At 37.2% G+C, this 14,800-nt stretch overlaps 1 protein-coding gene across 3 annotated transcripts in view; it reads left to right on the forward strand.

Annotated features, from left to right (window-relative positions):
* Window positions 1-14,800, forward strand: part of LRRK1 (leucine rich repeat kinase 1) — a 153,394-nt gene that overhangs the window by 81,610 nt on the left and 56,984 nt on the right. For all 3 annotated transcript variants that reach the window (XM_020963705.2, XM_020963714.2, XM_020963732.2), the window contains exons 9-14: window positions 1,114-1,277; window positions 1,899-2,036; window positions 6,738-6,850; window positions 7,710-7,786; window positions 13,575-13,704; window positions 14,582-14,694. In XM_020963705.2, coding sequence (XP_020819364.1) covers window positions 1,114-1,277; window positions 1,899-2,036; window positions 6,738-6,850; window positions 7,710-7,786; window positions 13,575-13,704; window positions 14,582-14,694 — 735 coding nt within the window. The remainder of the gene's footprint in view (window positions 1-1,113; window positions 1,278-1,898; window positions 2,037-6,737; window positions 6,851-7,709; window positions 7,787-13,574; window positions 13,705-14,581; window positions 14,695-14,800) is intronic.

The raw sequence follows: 14,800 nt of genomic DNA on the forward strand, positions 1-14,800 counted from the left end.
GTGAGGTTAGTCAGTCAATGAATACTGTTAAGAGCTTGGCATGTGCCAGGGGCATTGTGCTAAGTGCTGGTGATATAAATAAAAGCAAAAACATTCCTTGACCTCAAAGAGCTCACATTCTAATGGGGGAGACATCAGGCAAACAGCTATGTACACATAAGACAGAAATTCGGTGAGTGGAAAGCAAAATAGAAGGCCAGGTACTAGCAGTGGGGGAGACCCTAGTGGGGGAAGTCCCCGTGCAGAAGGTATTTGAGTTGATTCTTGAAGGAGGCCAAGGAAGTAAGCACAGGAGACAGTCAGTGAGAAGTCTTGGTCTGAAGGTGGGTTTGAGGAACTTCCAGAAAGCCAGCGTAGGTAGATTGTGAACATATAAAGAAGACTGAAGTATAGGAAGACTCGAAAGGTAGGATAGGACCAGGTTATAAAGGGCATTAAATGACAAAGAGCATTTTATATTTGATCCTGGAGGTAAGTGGGGAGCCATTGAGTTTGTTGAGTAGGAAGATGACCTGGTCAGGACTGTGCTTTAGGAAGATCACTTTGGTAGCTGAGTGGAGGATGGATTGGAGTGGGCAGAGACTTGGGGCAGGGAGACCATATAGTTAGAAGGTGGTTGCAACAGGGAGGTGATGAAAGTCTGCTCCAGGGTGGTAGCTGTGTGAATGGAGAAAGGCTGACACCTATCCCACGTGTTGTAAAGACAAAAACAAGAAGAGTAGATGACAGACAGATTCAATGTGTAGGGTGAGTTGGGGTTTCAGAGTAGAGGATGACACTAAATTTATGAGCCTAGGAGGATGCTGGTGGCTTCAACAGTATTAGGAAAGTGGGAAAGAGGGGATGATTTGTGGGGAAATATAATAAGCTCTGTTTTGGACAGGATGAGTTTGAGATGCTCATGGGACATCCAGTTCAAGATGTCCAAAAGGTAGTTGGTGATACAGGACTGGAGCTCAGGAGAAAGAATAGGGCTGGATATATAGGTCTGGAAATCATCTGCATAGAGGTGATAGTGGAATCCATGAGAACTGATGAGATCAAGCTAGATAGTATAGAGAGGGAGAAGAGGGCCCAGGTCAGAAAGATTTCTTCTTTTTTTTTTTCTTTTAGCAACTAATTGGATTGGATTAAGGAAGCTACAGGAGCTTGACCTGTCTGACAATAAATTGACAGAACTACCTGCAGTATTCCTTCACTCATTCAAATCACTAAATTGCCTCAATGTCTCCAGAAATAAGCTGAAGGTTTTTCCTGATCCTTGGGCCTGCCCCTTGGTAAGTATAGAATCTGAAACTAAAATAATTATTTATGATAATTGCAACTTAAGAAGAAATTAGTTCTACATCTAAGAGAAACATTTAAGATTTCTTAGAGTTGGGAATAGGGAGGTAGAAAGAGATACATACATTTCTCTCTAGAGAAAAATTAATCAACAAGTATTTATTAAGTACCTACTATATGCCAGGCTCTGGGCAGAGTGCTAGGGATGCAAAGTCCCCCTCCCCAAAAAAAAGAAAGAAAGAAAAAAATCTCTGCTCTCAAGGAGCTTAATTTCTATCACTTATAGTATATGGAATAAATACAAAGCAATTAGGAGGGAACACATTACAGTTGGGAGATCAGGAAAGCCTTCTAGTAGAAGGTGGTTCCTGAGCTGAGTCTTAAAGGAAGTGAGGAATTCATATATAAACTAGTGAAAGCTTCTGTGTACAGTGAGCACTCAATAAGGAGAATAAGAAATGGGGGGAAATTCAAGTTTCTGCCCTTTTAACTAAGCACTGGTTCATATTTATGAAGTAACCTAATTTTATTAGTATAACTATGAAAAATGAAAATTCTAACACTTTGAAACTACCTTGTACACCAATATTCTCTGTCTCTCCTTGAACATTTAGAAATGTTGTAAAGCTGCCAAAAATTTACTCGAGTATCTGCCAGACAAAATAGCTGTTTTTTGGAAAAATCACCTTAAAGAAGTGGATTTTTCAGAAAATACACTCAAAGATGTTTCTGTGGGACTCTTCCAGCTTGATGTAAGTCTAAAAGCACTTTGTTTCCAATCTTCAGTTTTACAGCAACATACTCAGAATTGAACATATAATGCCAGCTAATTGCAAAAAATGCCTCTTGACGTTTTCTTACTTTTTTTTGTCTATAACTGTATCAAATAATTTTAGGAGTAGGAGTTTCATTACATTTTCTAGTTGGAAGGTATATGACTAGATAGTTTTAACAACTATAGGAGATGTGCCAGAAGACTAAATGCTTCCCATTCTGACCAAGGAGAAGAAATTATTTTCTTTTCAATGTAGAGGCAGTGTGGGATGGTGGAAGAGTTCTGCATTGGGAGACAAAAGTTCTAATTGCACCTCTGCTACTTGTGTAAGTCACTTGGGCAAACTGGTTCCCTCATTAGTAAAATGATGGAGCTGGACTAGACCTCTGCCTCAGTTCTCTGCCTTCTCCAGGCCATCTTTCATACCACCATCAATGTGTTCTTTCTAAAGCACAGATCTGACTATGGCACTCTTCTGTTGAATAACCTTCAGTGGCTCCCTGTTTCCTCTAGGACCAAATACAGACTCCTCTATTTGACATTGAAGTCCCTTCGCAGCCTCGCTTCAACCCACCTTTCCATCCTTATTATACACATCACTCCTCTTCACACGCTGTTCAATCCGACCAAACTGGTGTTCTTTCTGTTCCTCACAGACAGTAAGCACTCCATCTCCAACTCTGTTCTCCATCCCTTCGCAAGAGCCATCTCCCATGTATAAAATGTATCCTGTCCCTACGGCATCTGGTTATCACCTTGATTTCTTTCTAAGCTCAATTCAAATGTCATCTCCTGCATAAAGCCTTTCCTGGTACTCTTCACTTACCAGTGACTTCCCCTACAAATGACTATCTACCTACCTATCTAGCTAGCTATATATTTATCTAGCTATCTATCTGTCTGTCTATTCATCTGTCCATCCATCTGTCTATCTCTATGTTTTTATCTATCGTCTGTCTACATACATATGTACATATAAGTGTATATACATAGTATAGATGTGCGCATATACTTATTCACTCCTATATGTATATATGTATATGCATGATGTGTTTGTATATCATATTCATATATGTATAAAATGTGTGTATATAAATATGTATAAATGCATTTATACATAAATTTGTATATTTCGTGTGTATATGTATGTTTATGACATATTTACATATAGATGTATGTGTTTTATATATAAAATCATATACACACATATAGGTGTGAATATGAGTATATATACACACATTTATGCATATGTATGTAAAACAGATATGTGTCTATTACATATATTCATTTCTATATGTATATATGTGTGTATGATGTATTATATTCCCTGTATATGTATATATATAAATGTATGAATAAACTGTATTTTACACATAATTTTGTGTATTTTATGTATATGTGTATATATTTATAACATATTTATATACAAATGTATATTTTTGTATATAAAATCACATACATATAGGTGTGAATATGAGTATATATACACACATTTATGCATATGTATGTAAAACAGATATGTGTCTATTACATGTATTCATTTCTATATGTATATATGTGTGTATGATGTATTATATTCACTGTATATGTATATATATAAATGTATGAATAAACTGTATTTTACATGTAATTTTGTGTATTTTATGTATATGTGTATATATTTATAACATATTTATATACAAATGTATATTTTTGTATATAAAATCACATACATATAGGTGTGAATATGAGTATATATACACATATTTATGCATATATAAGTAAAACTGATATATGTATGTATTACATATATTCACTCCTATATGTGTATATATGCGTGCATAATGTGATTATATATTATATTCACCATGTATATGATGTGTCCGTATACAAAAATATATGTATAAAATGTATTTTATACATAAATTCATATATTTTACGCGTATATATTTATAACATGTTTCTATATGAATGTACATGTTTCTATATATAAAATCATATCACACACAGAGGTGTGAGTATGAGTACATATACACACATATATGCATATGTATGTAAAATAGATACATGTATGTGTGTATATAAAAATGAAAACTTAGATGTGTACATATTGTCGTCATTCTCCCTCCCTGCCCATCTCCCCACCCATGTTATGTAAGTCCCTTGAGGTTGTTTCCATGTCTCTTTATCCCCGCATTTAACTCAGTGCTTGGAATATAGAACACACTTAACGTTTGTTGATTGATCAGTGCTTGAGGTCATGTCTAAGGTCCTTCTAGCGCTAATAGATTAGTTAACAGAGTTTTGAAAGAGCGCAAAGTAACAGAGTAGAGCTAGAGAGAGCAAATAAAGATGTCAGTCCCAGGGCCAGCCTCAACATGAGGGAAGTCAGTTGTCTACATGGTGTGATTTGGGGGATGCAAAGAAGGCCCAGCTCCCCTGCACATATGCCCCTGCCCCTGTCTCATGATGCTCTATTTCCTATGCTAATTTTTTTCCCTTCTTCAGCTACTCTCTAACATTCTTTAAAATCCAACCTTCAGTCTTCAGTCTTCTGTTCTGATCTTGATATGCTTTGTGCCTTAGAAAGCCCATCCATGTCATGTGCATAATTCAGTCTTCATTTGCATCTCTGTTTGAGAAGAATTACCACCACAATTTGCACCATTTCAGTTTCTTCGGCCATCATTGTGTTTGAAGAGGCTGTTGTGTTCTTCTCTGATCAGCAGATGGCATGCCCAGAGCACGCTGTTCTCCCAGGCTTGGGGAAAGGACATTTAGCACCTAGTTATTGCCCGTGTTTTGATTTTTGCCTTAGTAGAGAATGGGCCATAACTCTATGACCCTGGATAGCTGAAACACTCACCAAGCTGCTTAGCTGGGGTTGTGAAAGTATAAAGTATATTTGTCCTTTTTTTTAACCCTAGTATCAATTTTTGCTGCTTTCTCTTTTGAGAGTGTCCTTCATTTCTTAGCTGATTCTTTCTGTCCTGTATTTTGAATACAGTATTTTGGGATTAGGGGCAAAAGAATAGCAACAAACAGCAATAATAATTAATTAAAATCATAACAGCCTATGTTTATATAGCCCTTTGCAATCTCAAAGTAGTTTCCACGAATTAGCTCATTTAATCCTCACAGCCACCCAGTGAGTCAAATAGTACAACTTTGATTTTTTGTTTGTTTCGTTACATTTTACAGATGTAGAAACTGAAGCTGAGATTAGTGAGGTTGTGACTCAACCAAAGTCACACAGCTAAAAAATAGTGGAGCTTTGCTTCCATGAAAGGAAAGATCACCAGATTTGGAGTCAGAAAACTTGGATTTAAAAATCTCAGCTCAGCTGTTTTCTAGGTGTGTAACACTGAGGAAGTCAGGTCACTTCCCTAACATCTCAGTTTCTTCATCTGTAAAATGAGGAGGTTGAGCTACATGGCCTCCACAGTCTCCTAGAGCTCTAAGAAAAACCCTATAATTCACTGTTCTCTTGCTCAAACATAAGTATTCTGTCTCTACTTCTCTAACCATCATGCCATGCTGTGTCTCCTTTTCAGTATTTGTCCTGTGGCATCACTTGATCAATATATTAATTTCATTTTCTTAGGAGGAAAATCTCAGGCAGGTATTATGTGTGTATGGGGGTTATTTTTGTTTTGCAAGAAAGATCACTAAATTCAGATTTTATAATTTCTTTATTTGGCGATTGCTCTTAAACATGTCTGACTTAACTACTCTTGTGGAAGTCAGTGACATCTAAAATAAATCACAGAACCAGGACTGAAGGCTAAATTGGCTGGTATGCTTTTATTTCATATCCTGAAAGAAAAAGAATTCAACTTTATGAAATATGATCTTGTACAGCATAGGTTCCTAAAATTGACCTTAGAAATAATTTTATGACAGTGAACAACATTTATATATAACCTTTGTTAAAAACAAAACTCGAAAGAGATGTGGGTTAGGTAGCCAAGTGACAAAAGGTATTCCTTTCCCTTCTCTGGCCTCTACCTTTGGAATGTTGGACTTATTGGCCAGGACCAGCCACACCTTTTTTCCTCCCTAGTCATTGGCCCTGACTCCACCCCTTCGGAATTCAGAATTCAGAGGGAAGTGGGGGAGGAGTGAGTGAGGCCACGTATTCTAACAGCCTAGCCTTGTCCCAAATAGCAAAAATGACACTGGCTTTTTTTAGCCCTAGGGGCAGAAAGAAAACCAAGGTCCAATATAGTTTCACCTTTTTTTCCCCCCTAACACTCTGCTATTTGTAGTTTCCCATTTCAACTGTTGCCTTTTCATCATAGACATAAGCATAAGATGTCAATAGGCAATTTTATAATATTGAAGGGAGAGGGAGTAGCACTACAAGGCGAGTCACTTCTGTCTCTTAAGTCCTATGATCCTGTAACCTAGGTAAAAATGTATTGTGGTGTAGTAAAAACAGATGGATCTTGGAATCAAGGGACCTGAGTTTAGAAAGGAGTTTCAGTGTGGGATCTGAATATGTAAATATATCTGTCTCTGTACACACACACACACACACACACACACACACACACACACACACACACACACACACACACACACACTTTCAACTAAACAACTTCCTTGACTCACACATCATTAATTTCTTCATTCAAGTTGTTTCTCCTATTTTTGTAGATGTGGTTGATGGTCTGTTAGCCTTGCCTTTCTCTTTCAGACTTTGGTGTCCTTGAAATTACTAGGGAACCAACTAATCACCCTTCCCTCTCAAGATAAATGGACTTGCAAGCAACTTAAATACCTGGATCTTTCTAAAAATCAACTTGGAAAGTAAGCAGCTATGTTATGGTCAACTTTTAATACAGGGTGCTCCAAGTCTTGGTGCAGTTTTTAGCTATAATAGCTTAAGCTTTGAGCATGCTCACATATCTTTTTCCCTATTACATCAGGAGCATTAATCCTAAATTTAACTGTGACGAAGACTAACAAAATAGAGCACCATTCTTTTTATGCCTCTTAATCTGCCCTTTCTGATTATTTATTTCTAATTTCAACCTGAATGGTGACTCAGCTTTGCGTCTTATAATTTGTCACAAATAAGAGAGCAGAGGGAATAGAAGAAACAAAATCCAAAACCTTTCTAATAAAGTGTAAGTGCTATGAATAAGATGCAGCAAATATGGCCTTCTGGAAATAAAAAGTCTCATTTATTTATTTACAGGGCACCACTTATCTAGCATCTGGGCATAGTCTACACCTAATTAGATAATGGATTTCTCAAAAGGCTAGCCATAGTAAGCAGTCTAAAAATGTAATTTCTATCTGTGCAGATGTCATTTGATGCATATCCAAACTGTGCCTTGTTCATTATCTGAAAAAAAAAATAGAGAACAGAAACTAAAGCAAAGACATCTTTTTAAAGAAAAATCAAAATAATCTCTCAAATATAAATTTGGTCAACTATTCAAAATGTGTGTTACAGTTTCCCCTTGAAAAAGTAATATTGGCAAATATCAAACAAGGCTTGCCCCTGCCTATAGCATAGCTTCCAAGAGACTAAGTGATTTTTTTTTGTTTTGTTTTGATTTCTGGTCAGATGTTTTGGCACTGTATAGAGACACCACCTATAGATGTAAACCAAAGTGGTCATATCTCCATCATGCTTTCTTCATTTACCTTTTCCCCACAGAAATGAAGATGGGCTTAAAACAAAGCGGATTTCCTTCTTCAATACCAAGAGCAGACAGCGTTCATGTACAGAGACAGGTATGTTTGCATGTTCATTTCCCATCCTGAAATAGAAACTAGAATAGCATGGTGGGTAGGCTTGCCAGGCACTGTATATATGGAATTGTCTTGTGTAGGGGGGTTTATTGTCTGCAGTGGCTGACAATGCTATTAACATGTAGTGTCATATTGGAATGATGCATCCTGAGTTAGGCTGTCTTTTACTCATGTATCCCATGATTACCGATGTAGCGCTTCTCAACAAATCAGTCTATAGCAGTAGCAGTGTCAGATAAACCAGTCCTGCTTTGTCCCCAGTGCTTCCTTCTTTGCAACAGTGAAACCCAATGCCGTCGCCATGAGCTCCATTCCTATCTCCCAAAGCTGTTGCCAGGCCCACATAATACAAGCCTGGTACACTGCTTCTATTAAACTCTGTTTGAGAAGCAAATAGAGATTTTCCTGAAAATCTATCAGACCTAGATGTACAATTTCCAGTAGTTTTCCACAGTGGTTAATTAAGAAAGATAGATGACTGTAGCAAATTGTGAGAAAATTCTGAGGGGGGGACCATTGGAACTTGCTCCCACCTTTAAACTCACCAACATCTCATTTTGTTCTAAAAGCTGAAGCGCTTATAAAGTCAGCTGATTTCAACAGTGTATCCTTTGGTAGCTCGTTCTGAGACAACTAACCAATAATTAAGTCCTCTCGAAGGCAATACAGCTTTTTGGCTAGACTTGAAAGATTTGTTTTGCTTAGCTTTGAATAGCTTATGGTGGAGATGGTCTGGATTAGTGTAAATAAAATCCCACAGAGACCAAAGAGCATTTGGAGGGAATTGGACTAGATCAGAGGTTCTTAACAATCTGTGAAGTTTTTCAAAATATTTTTCAAAATGTTTTGATAATTATTTCAATATAATTGGTTTTCTTTATTGTCTTGTATATTTTATTTTTTTCATTTAAAAACATTTTACCGAGAAAAGGGGGTCAGTAGTCTTCACTAGATGTCCAGAAGGGTCCATGACGCAAAAAAGATTATGAACCCCTGGCTATAGCTGATCTGTAAGGTCAGTTCTAAACTTCCCTGACTACAACTCTCTTCCTGTTTCCAGTAGAGATCATTACTTTCATCTTTATTGTTATTTTTAAAGGAGCTTACTAGGGTATACATAATTTGAAATTCTGTATGGACTAAAATAGAATATAATACGATTTGGTAAGTTGTCACATTTCTCTATGGTAGTTTCATCCTTGATTTTATTTGTACCTATACACCTTAGTTTATAGAACTGATATATGCTTGTAAAGTTTTCTGTAAGTCTAATTTTTGTAAATTACATTAAAGCTCACCTTAGTACATCACTTTTCTAAGTGAAGAATGATTTTATAAAGCAAATAATTATCCACAAGTTTATCTGTTCTTTTTTTCCAAGTAGGTGACAATGGTAATATTAGCTGAAGAATTCTTGGGTGCAGCTCTCCTGAGGAGCATGGAGCCCCACAGTTGGAGGGAAAAGGAAGGCTAATAGAATGTTATTAATATTTCCTTCACAGTATTTTAAAACCTTGCCAGGTGAAGGTAATATCCTGTTTGGGCTAAACTAAACTTCTGCTCCCTGGCTCAGAGGGCCTCAGCTAAACCCCAATGCCTATGTATATTGATAGAAAGGAAAAGGACAATGCCTTATGTATTTTCCATCTGCCTCAACCAGGACAAACTGACTGTGAGATGGATGGTATTTTTCCAGAAACCAGCTTTGAATGGATTTAGGATTAAATGCAAGAGTCAGCCCCAAAATCCATGACAATGGTACCTGGGATAAAGTGTAGGGAAGTTCCGGAAATCTTTATGGAAAAGCTCATCATATGATGATTTTGTAGTTTTGTGATACATGGCAAAAATACAAGGAAAAGACATGGTATCTGGTTGTCTTTTGTTCGAATGGACCATTTCTGTCTATTTCCCTTTAATATTTTAGGGAATAATTGCTGAATTTGATGAATTTTATATTTGAACCTATCATATTCATTGATATTCATAATCATTGTCTAGAACTAGAGTGAATATCAGAGACCACCTAGCCCAAACCCTTCATTTTACAGTTGAGGAAACTGAGTCCTAGAGAGATTAAATGACTTGTCTGGGTTCTTAAAGGTTGTAAGCATCAAAGGTGAGTTTTGAACTCAGGGCCTTTGACCCTGGAATCAGTGCTTTTTCCACTGTATCATTCATTATCAGATGATAGTAGAAGGGTGCTTACAATTTGTAAAGTTCAGGAATATTTTATGGTAATGTATTTGTGACGTTTAGAAGTCAAGTCTTGAAATAGTATCATCATATCCATTCAATGGAGAAAGCTGAGGTTCTTAAACTTTTTTTAAGTGATGGAACCCTTTGGCAGTCTATGGACTGTCTTTGGACCCTTTCTCAGAAAAATGTTTTTAAATGCACGAAATAAGATACGTAGGATTACAAAGGAATTTGTAGAGGAATGTTGAAATACAGTTATAAAAAAAATATTCACAGAACCCAGATTAAGACCCTGTGGTATAGAGGATTTGGACCCTGTGGATTTGAAATCACAAAACCTAAATTTCCAGATGTGCCACTATCTGTGTGACAATTGCAAATCACTTACCCTTTTAGGGTCTCAGTTTTCACATCTGCGAAATGAAGGGCTTAAACTTGATGAACTCTGAGGCCCTTCTGGCTCTGATAGTATGATCCTGAAAGTGTCTAGTGCAGTGTTGTTGTTGTTCATCCTTTGTTTTCAAAGAGGACATCATGGGTGATGCCTTGACTTGCATGTGAATTGGATTTAAGTGAGGTAGAGCTGTGCTTCTTGCATCATCAAAGTTCAGTGGCAAGACAAAGGTCAAGATGACTAGAGATGGCCTGGGATGCAATGAATGTCCTTGGCATCTTCGATGTCTTACCAAACTATAAGTGCTCCATAGCACCCTTCATGCCATCCTTCAGCCTCCTTCATGGCTATTGGAACAAATTATTCTCATCTAGCTGGGGGATATCCTCTTGGGGAAGTCTCTATGTGCCTGGGATTGACATCCCCCTAACCCAGTGATGGGTCTGAGGCCTTTCAGTTACCCTCAACCTGCTTTAGCCTGTCTGCCAAGATGGATTTACTGGGGTATGGCAGCTACACATGCTACAGCTTCTTGGAGCCACGGGTAAGAGTTGAGTGAGAGGTGGACACCAAAGGTAGATGAGCAGCCCTGAAAAGGGCTCAGCAAGCTGTCATACTAGAAGTGTTAATCCTCCCTGAAGACCCCATACATATTCAGAAGGTAAATAGATAGAATTTTCTCATTGGTGCCATTGTGGAGGTTGTGGAAAAGGTTTGATTAGGTATTTAAAAAAAAGGAAATACAATATACTTGGTCCTATTCATCCATTGTTCATGTGTTAAATCTGGCCCATCAGTTGATAATACAGAAATCTTTCTCAGCATGTGATAAGAGTGAGGAGGCAGGGTTACAATTCAGTAATGAGATTTATGCTACCTTTGCTCCTAAGAGCAGAATGCTAATAAACAGTGGAGCCTCCCCCAAAGGTCGATCATGAGAAGCTCACAAGAGGGAAGAGAGGATCTCTTTGTGGATAAGTCAACTAAATACAAATGAGATCAGTAAGATGATTTGGGAAAATACTCTAGAAAATAAACTGAGTCCAACAGGTATCTGTTTGTTTAAGGGAACAAAGGAAAAACATAGCCTAATTTCCTTGGAAGAATTCTTTGGAGGGTATGTAGACTGCTAAGTTGAGGCTACAACTGGCAACCAGGAGGCCCCTGGATTTAAATTATTTTTTTTAAATTATTATTAAGTGGCAGTGTAATCAAGTGAATAGAAGGCTAGCTTTGGGGCCAAGAAGACTTGGGGGTCATCTGACCTCTGACATTCTAGCTGTGTGACCATGAGCAAGTAATCTAACCTCTCCATGCTCCCTGGACAACTCTTTCAAACTATAAGTGACTGATGAATTGCTGAATCAGTTGAAGGATTTTTCTCATGAAAAGTTCCCTACAACCATGAAATCACAGGACTGGACAATTTTTTTTTTAACTATGTGTAGGAAAATTTAGACTTACCAACTGTGGGAAAAAGAAGACTCCTGCCTAGGAAAGCTACTGCTTTCAGGTAGTTGTCCTCCCAAACTATTTATCCCTGGATAAGGAATGATTTACCAAAGATAACTTGTGTGCCAATGGGTAATAAAATTCAGGGTAATTTTATGCACATAAAAGTGGTCATATTTGTGCAGTGGGCTTGTCCAAAAATAATTTTGGATAGCTGTTTTTACGGTAAAATTCAAGCCAGCAGAGTCATAAATAACTTATGAATAAATAATTACAGTTCATAAATACCTCGAGCTGTGTTCTGCACAACAGACATTTTTCCACGTTGGGATAGAAGATGTATGATGGGTGTAAGCTGATGTTTGCCATAGCAGCTTCTGACTGCATCAATTGGTTATTGAGATTTATCCTTTCAATACGTATTCAATAGGTATTCAACACTATGATGAAACTTTGAAATTGGAACAGTTAGGCTGAGAAATGTTAAAGACTTTTTTCTTAAAAGAAGAATCTAAAAGTTCTTTTCTCTAGAAAAAGTGAATCAATACAGCTGACTAAGGAATTTCATCCCCTTTCTTCTGTTGTTAAAAGCTAAACGCTTTTGCTCATAGAACAAGGATCTTGCGCAAGAGCACCTCTAAAGGTTGCATTCTTCATTATTGTAGCACGAGCTCCTGAGAAGAATTTTATTCCAAATGCAACTTAACTTGGATTTCAAAGGAGTGAGTGAAGTTTTAGTATTCCTTTACCTTCTCTCACAAAACGTTCTCTGAGGCGAAGGTACTGTATTACTTCTGAAAGGAAAGTGTCTCTAAGGAGAAAAAGGGAATTGCTTCAACTTTTAAAAAAAGAAAATGCTGGCTTATCTTTAAGGGCCATGCTGAGAGGGACACAAGTAAGGGAACTACATAGTAGTCTGTTTATCGTGGGCTTATTGAGCTGAAAAGAATCTCAAGGAGCTCTTATTTTTTTTTCCTTCTTGGAAGAATAAAGGCAGATTCAAAAATTCTGCTGAAATTCAAGCCTGTGATTCTCATAAATCTGGGTTTAAGAACTGAGGACTGAAAGCTTTGATTTGCACTATACCCCTCCCCTCCCAATCATGCTAGTTAAATGACCGCACATTTTTTTTATGGTGGCCATACAGTGGTCCCAATTGGTGATGTGCAGGATCCTAGTATGAAAATCTCTCGCACCAAAACATATATAACCCATCAGTGACTTAGTAGATAAATATTAAGTGGTTACCTGATGTACAAAGATACTAAGTAACTTTTGTAGCATCACTTAGCTGGTCAATGTCAGAGGTGACATTTTAACCTAGTGTTTCTTGTCTTTAAACCTAACATTTTATTCACTATGTCATAGTGCTTTATAATTGATGGCATCAATATTAATAAAAATTATAATCATAATTATTAATTTTTAACCCCTTCCCTATAGGGAACGCTTGCTAAGGAAACTTCCTCTACCAATATGGATTATCATCTGTTCTGCAATTTAGATTTCCAGAATTGCCTACAATACGGAGATTAAGTGATTTCCCCAGGGTCACATAACCACTGAGGGTCAGAGGCTAGACTTGAACTCAAGGCTTCCTGACACTGAGGCCAGTTCTCTACCTCCTGAGACATGAGCTGGCTTTTCCTATGATATTATCATGGGGTAACATTTTGGCACACTGTTATTTTAATTTTTATATTCATCTCTACCATTATCTTTTAGGCTCTGGGCTGGAATTTCCAGCCTTTCTTAGTGAATCCTTAGAAGTCCTATGCCTGAATGACAATCAACTTGATGTGGTCCCGCAGTCTGTCTGTCTACTGAAAAGCTTATCAGAACTCTACTTAGGAAAGTAAGTACAAATTGGGGAAAGCTGTATGATGCCTACCCCATGACTTGCACGTCCAGTGGTGTCCCTGAGTTAGCAAACCTCCCCCGCCTTGTGGTGTCTTGTGATTGCATAAATCAAAAATGAAAGGAGTTCCATCACCTGAAGTTATCAGGAGTTTTTAAAAATTAAGTTGGATTGTTTGAAATGGTTTTTGTTTTTTGGAAAAGATATCATTTTGTAAATTTTAGCCCTTTCTCCCCCATCCAAAGGTTTTATGAGGATTATTAACCATTATATGAGAGTTTGTAAAATTCTTCACAGTTCAAAATATACTTGGCACTCTAAATTTACTGCATCTATATTTGGAGTGCAAAGAATTTTGCAAATTTTCTTTTGACTAATAATAGTCCTCAATACTTCCTTCAAATCGGAGAGGAAAAGGCTAAAATTTACAACCATGTTATTCTTTCCTCCTTAAAGAAAAGAAAAGGAGCCAATATAATTTAAGTATGATTAATAAAAATACAAAATTTGTTCACTGTTCAGGATCTTCCAATAACACATGTTCTGTAATCTTCCATGGTAGTACAATTAGAGGAAAATGAAACTTAGAGGAACACAGTTCTGAGACCCAAGGTTCCTAGAGGAAAGAATTTCCATCTCTCTCACTGATTTTTTCCAAAGGAAAAGACTTTAAAATAAGCAATGGAACACTAGAAAAATTGAACAAAGATTCAGTGCTTATGATGGAAACTGGAAACTTTAAACAACAATGAATAAGACATAGTCTTTACCCCGTGGTCATCCCAGCATTGGTTATTGTGGGGTGTGTGTGTGTGTACATGTGTGTGTGTGTGTGTGTGTACATGTGTGTGTTTGTGTGTATGTGTATTTTCAGTAATCCAGGTCTCCGAGAGCTTCCTCCGGAACTCGGCCAGTTAGCTAATCTTTGGCAGCTAGATATAGAAGAACTGAATATCAGTAACATTCCTGCAGAGATCCAGAAGGAAGGTAGGCAATCTATTTATCTACTGCCCATGTTTTGACTATTCTACCTCAAAAAATGATTCCCCAATTTATAATGAGTACAAAGCAGTTGTATAACAGATATTTGTAT

This window comes from Phascolarctos cinereus, unplaced genomic scaffold (genome assembly GCF_003287225.1).
Source record: "Phascolarctos cinereus isolate Bilbo 61053 unplaced genomic scaffold, phaCin_HiC Scaffold_3;HRSCAF=262, whole genome shotgun sequence".
NCBI classification, from domain to species: Eukaryota; Metazoa; Chordata; class Mammalia; order Diprotodontia; family Phascolarctidae; genus Phascolarctos; species Phascolarctos cinereus.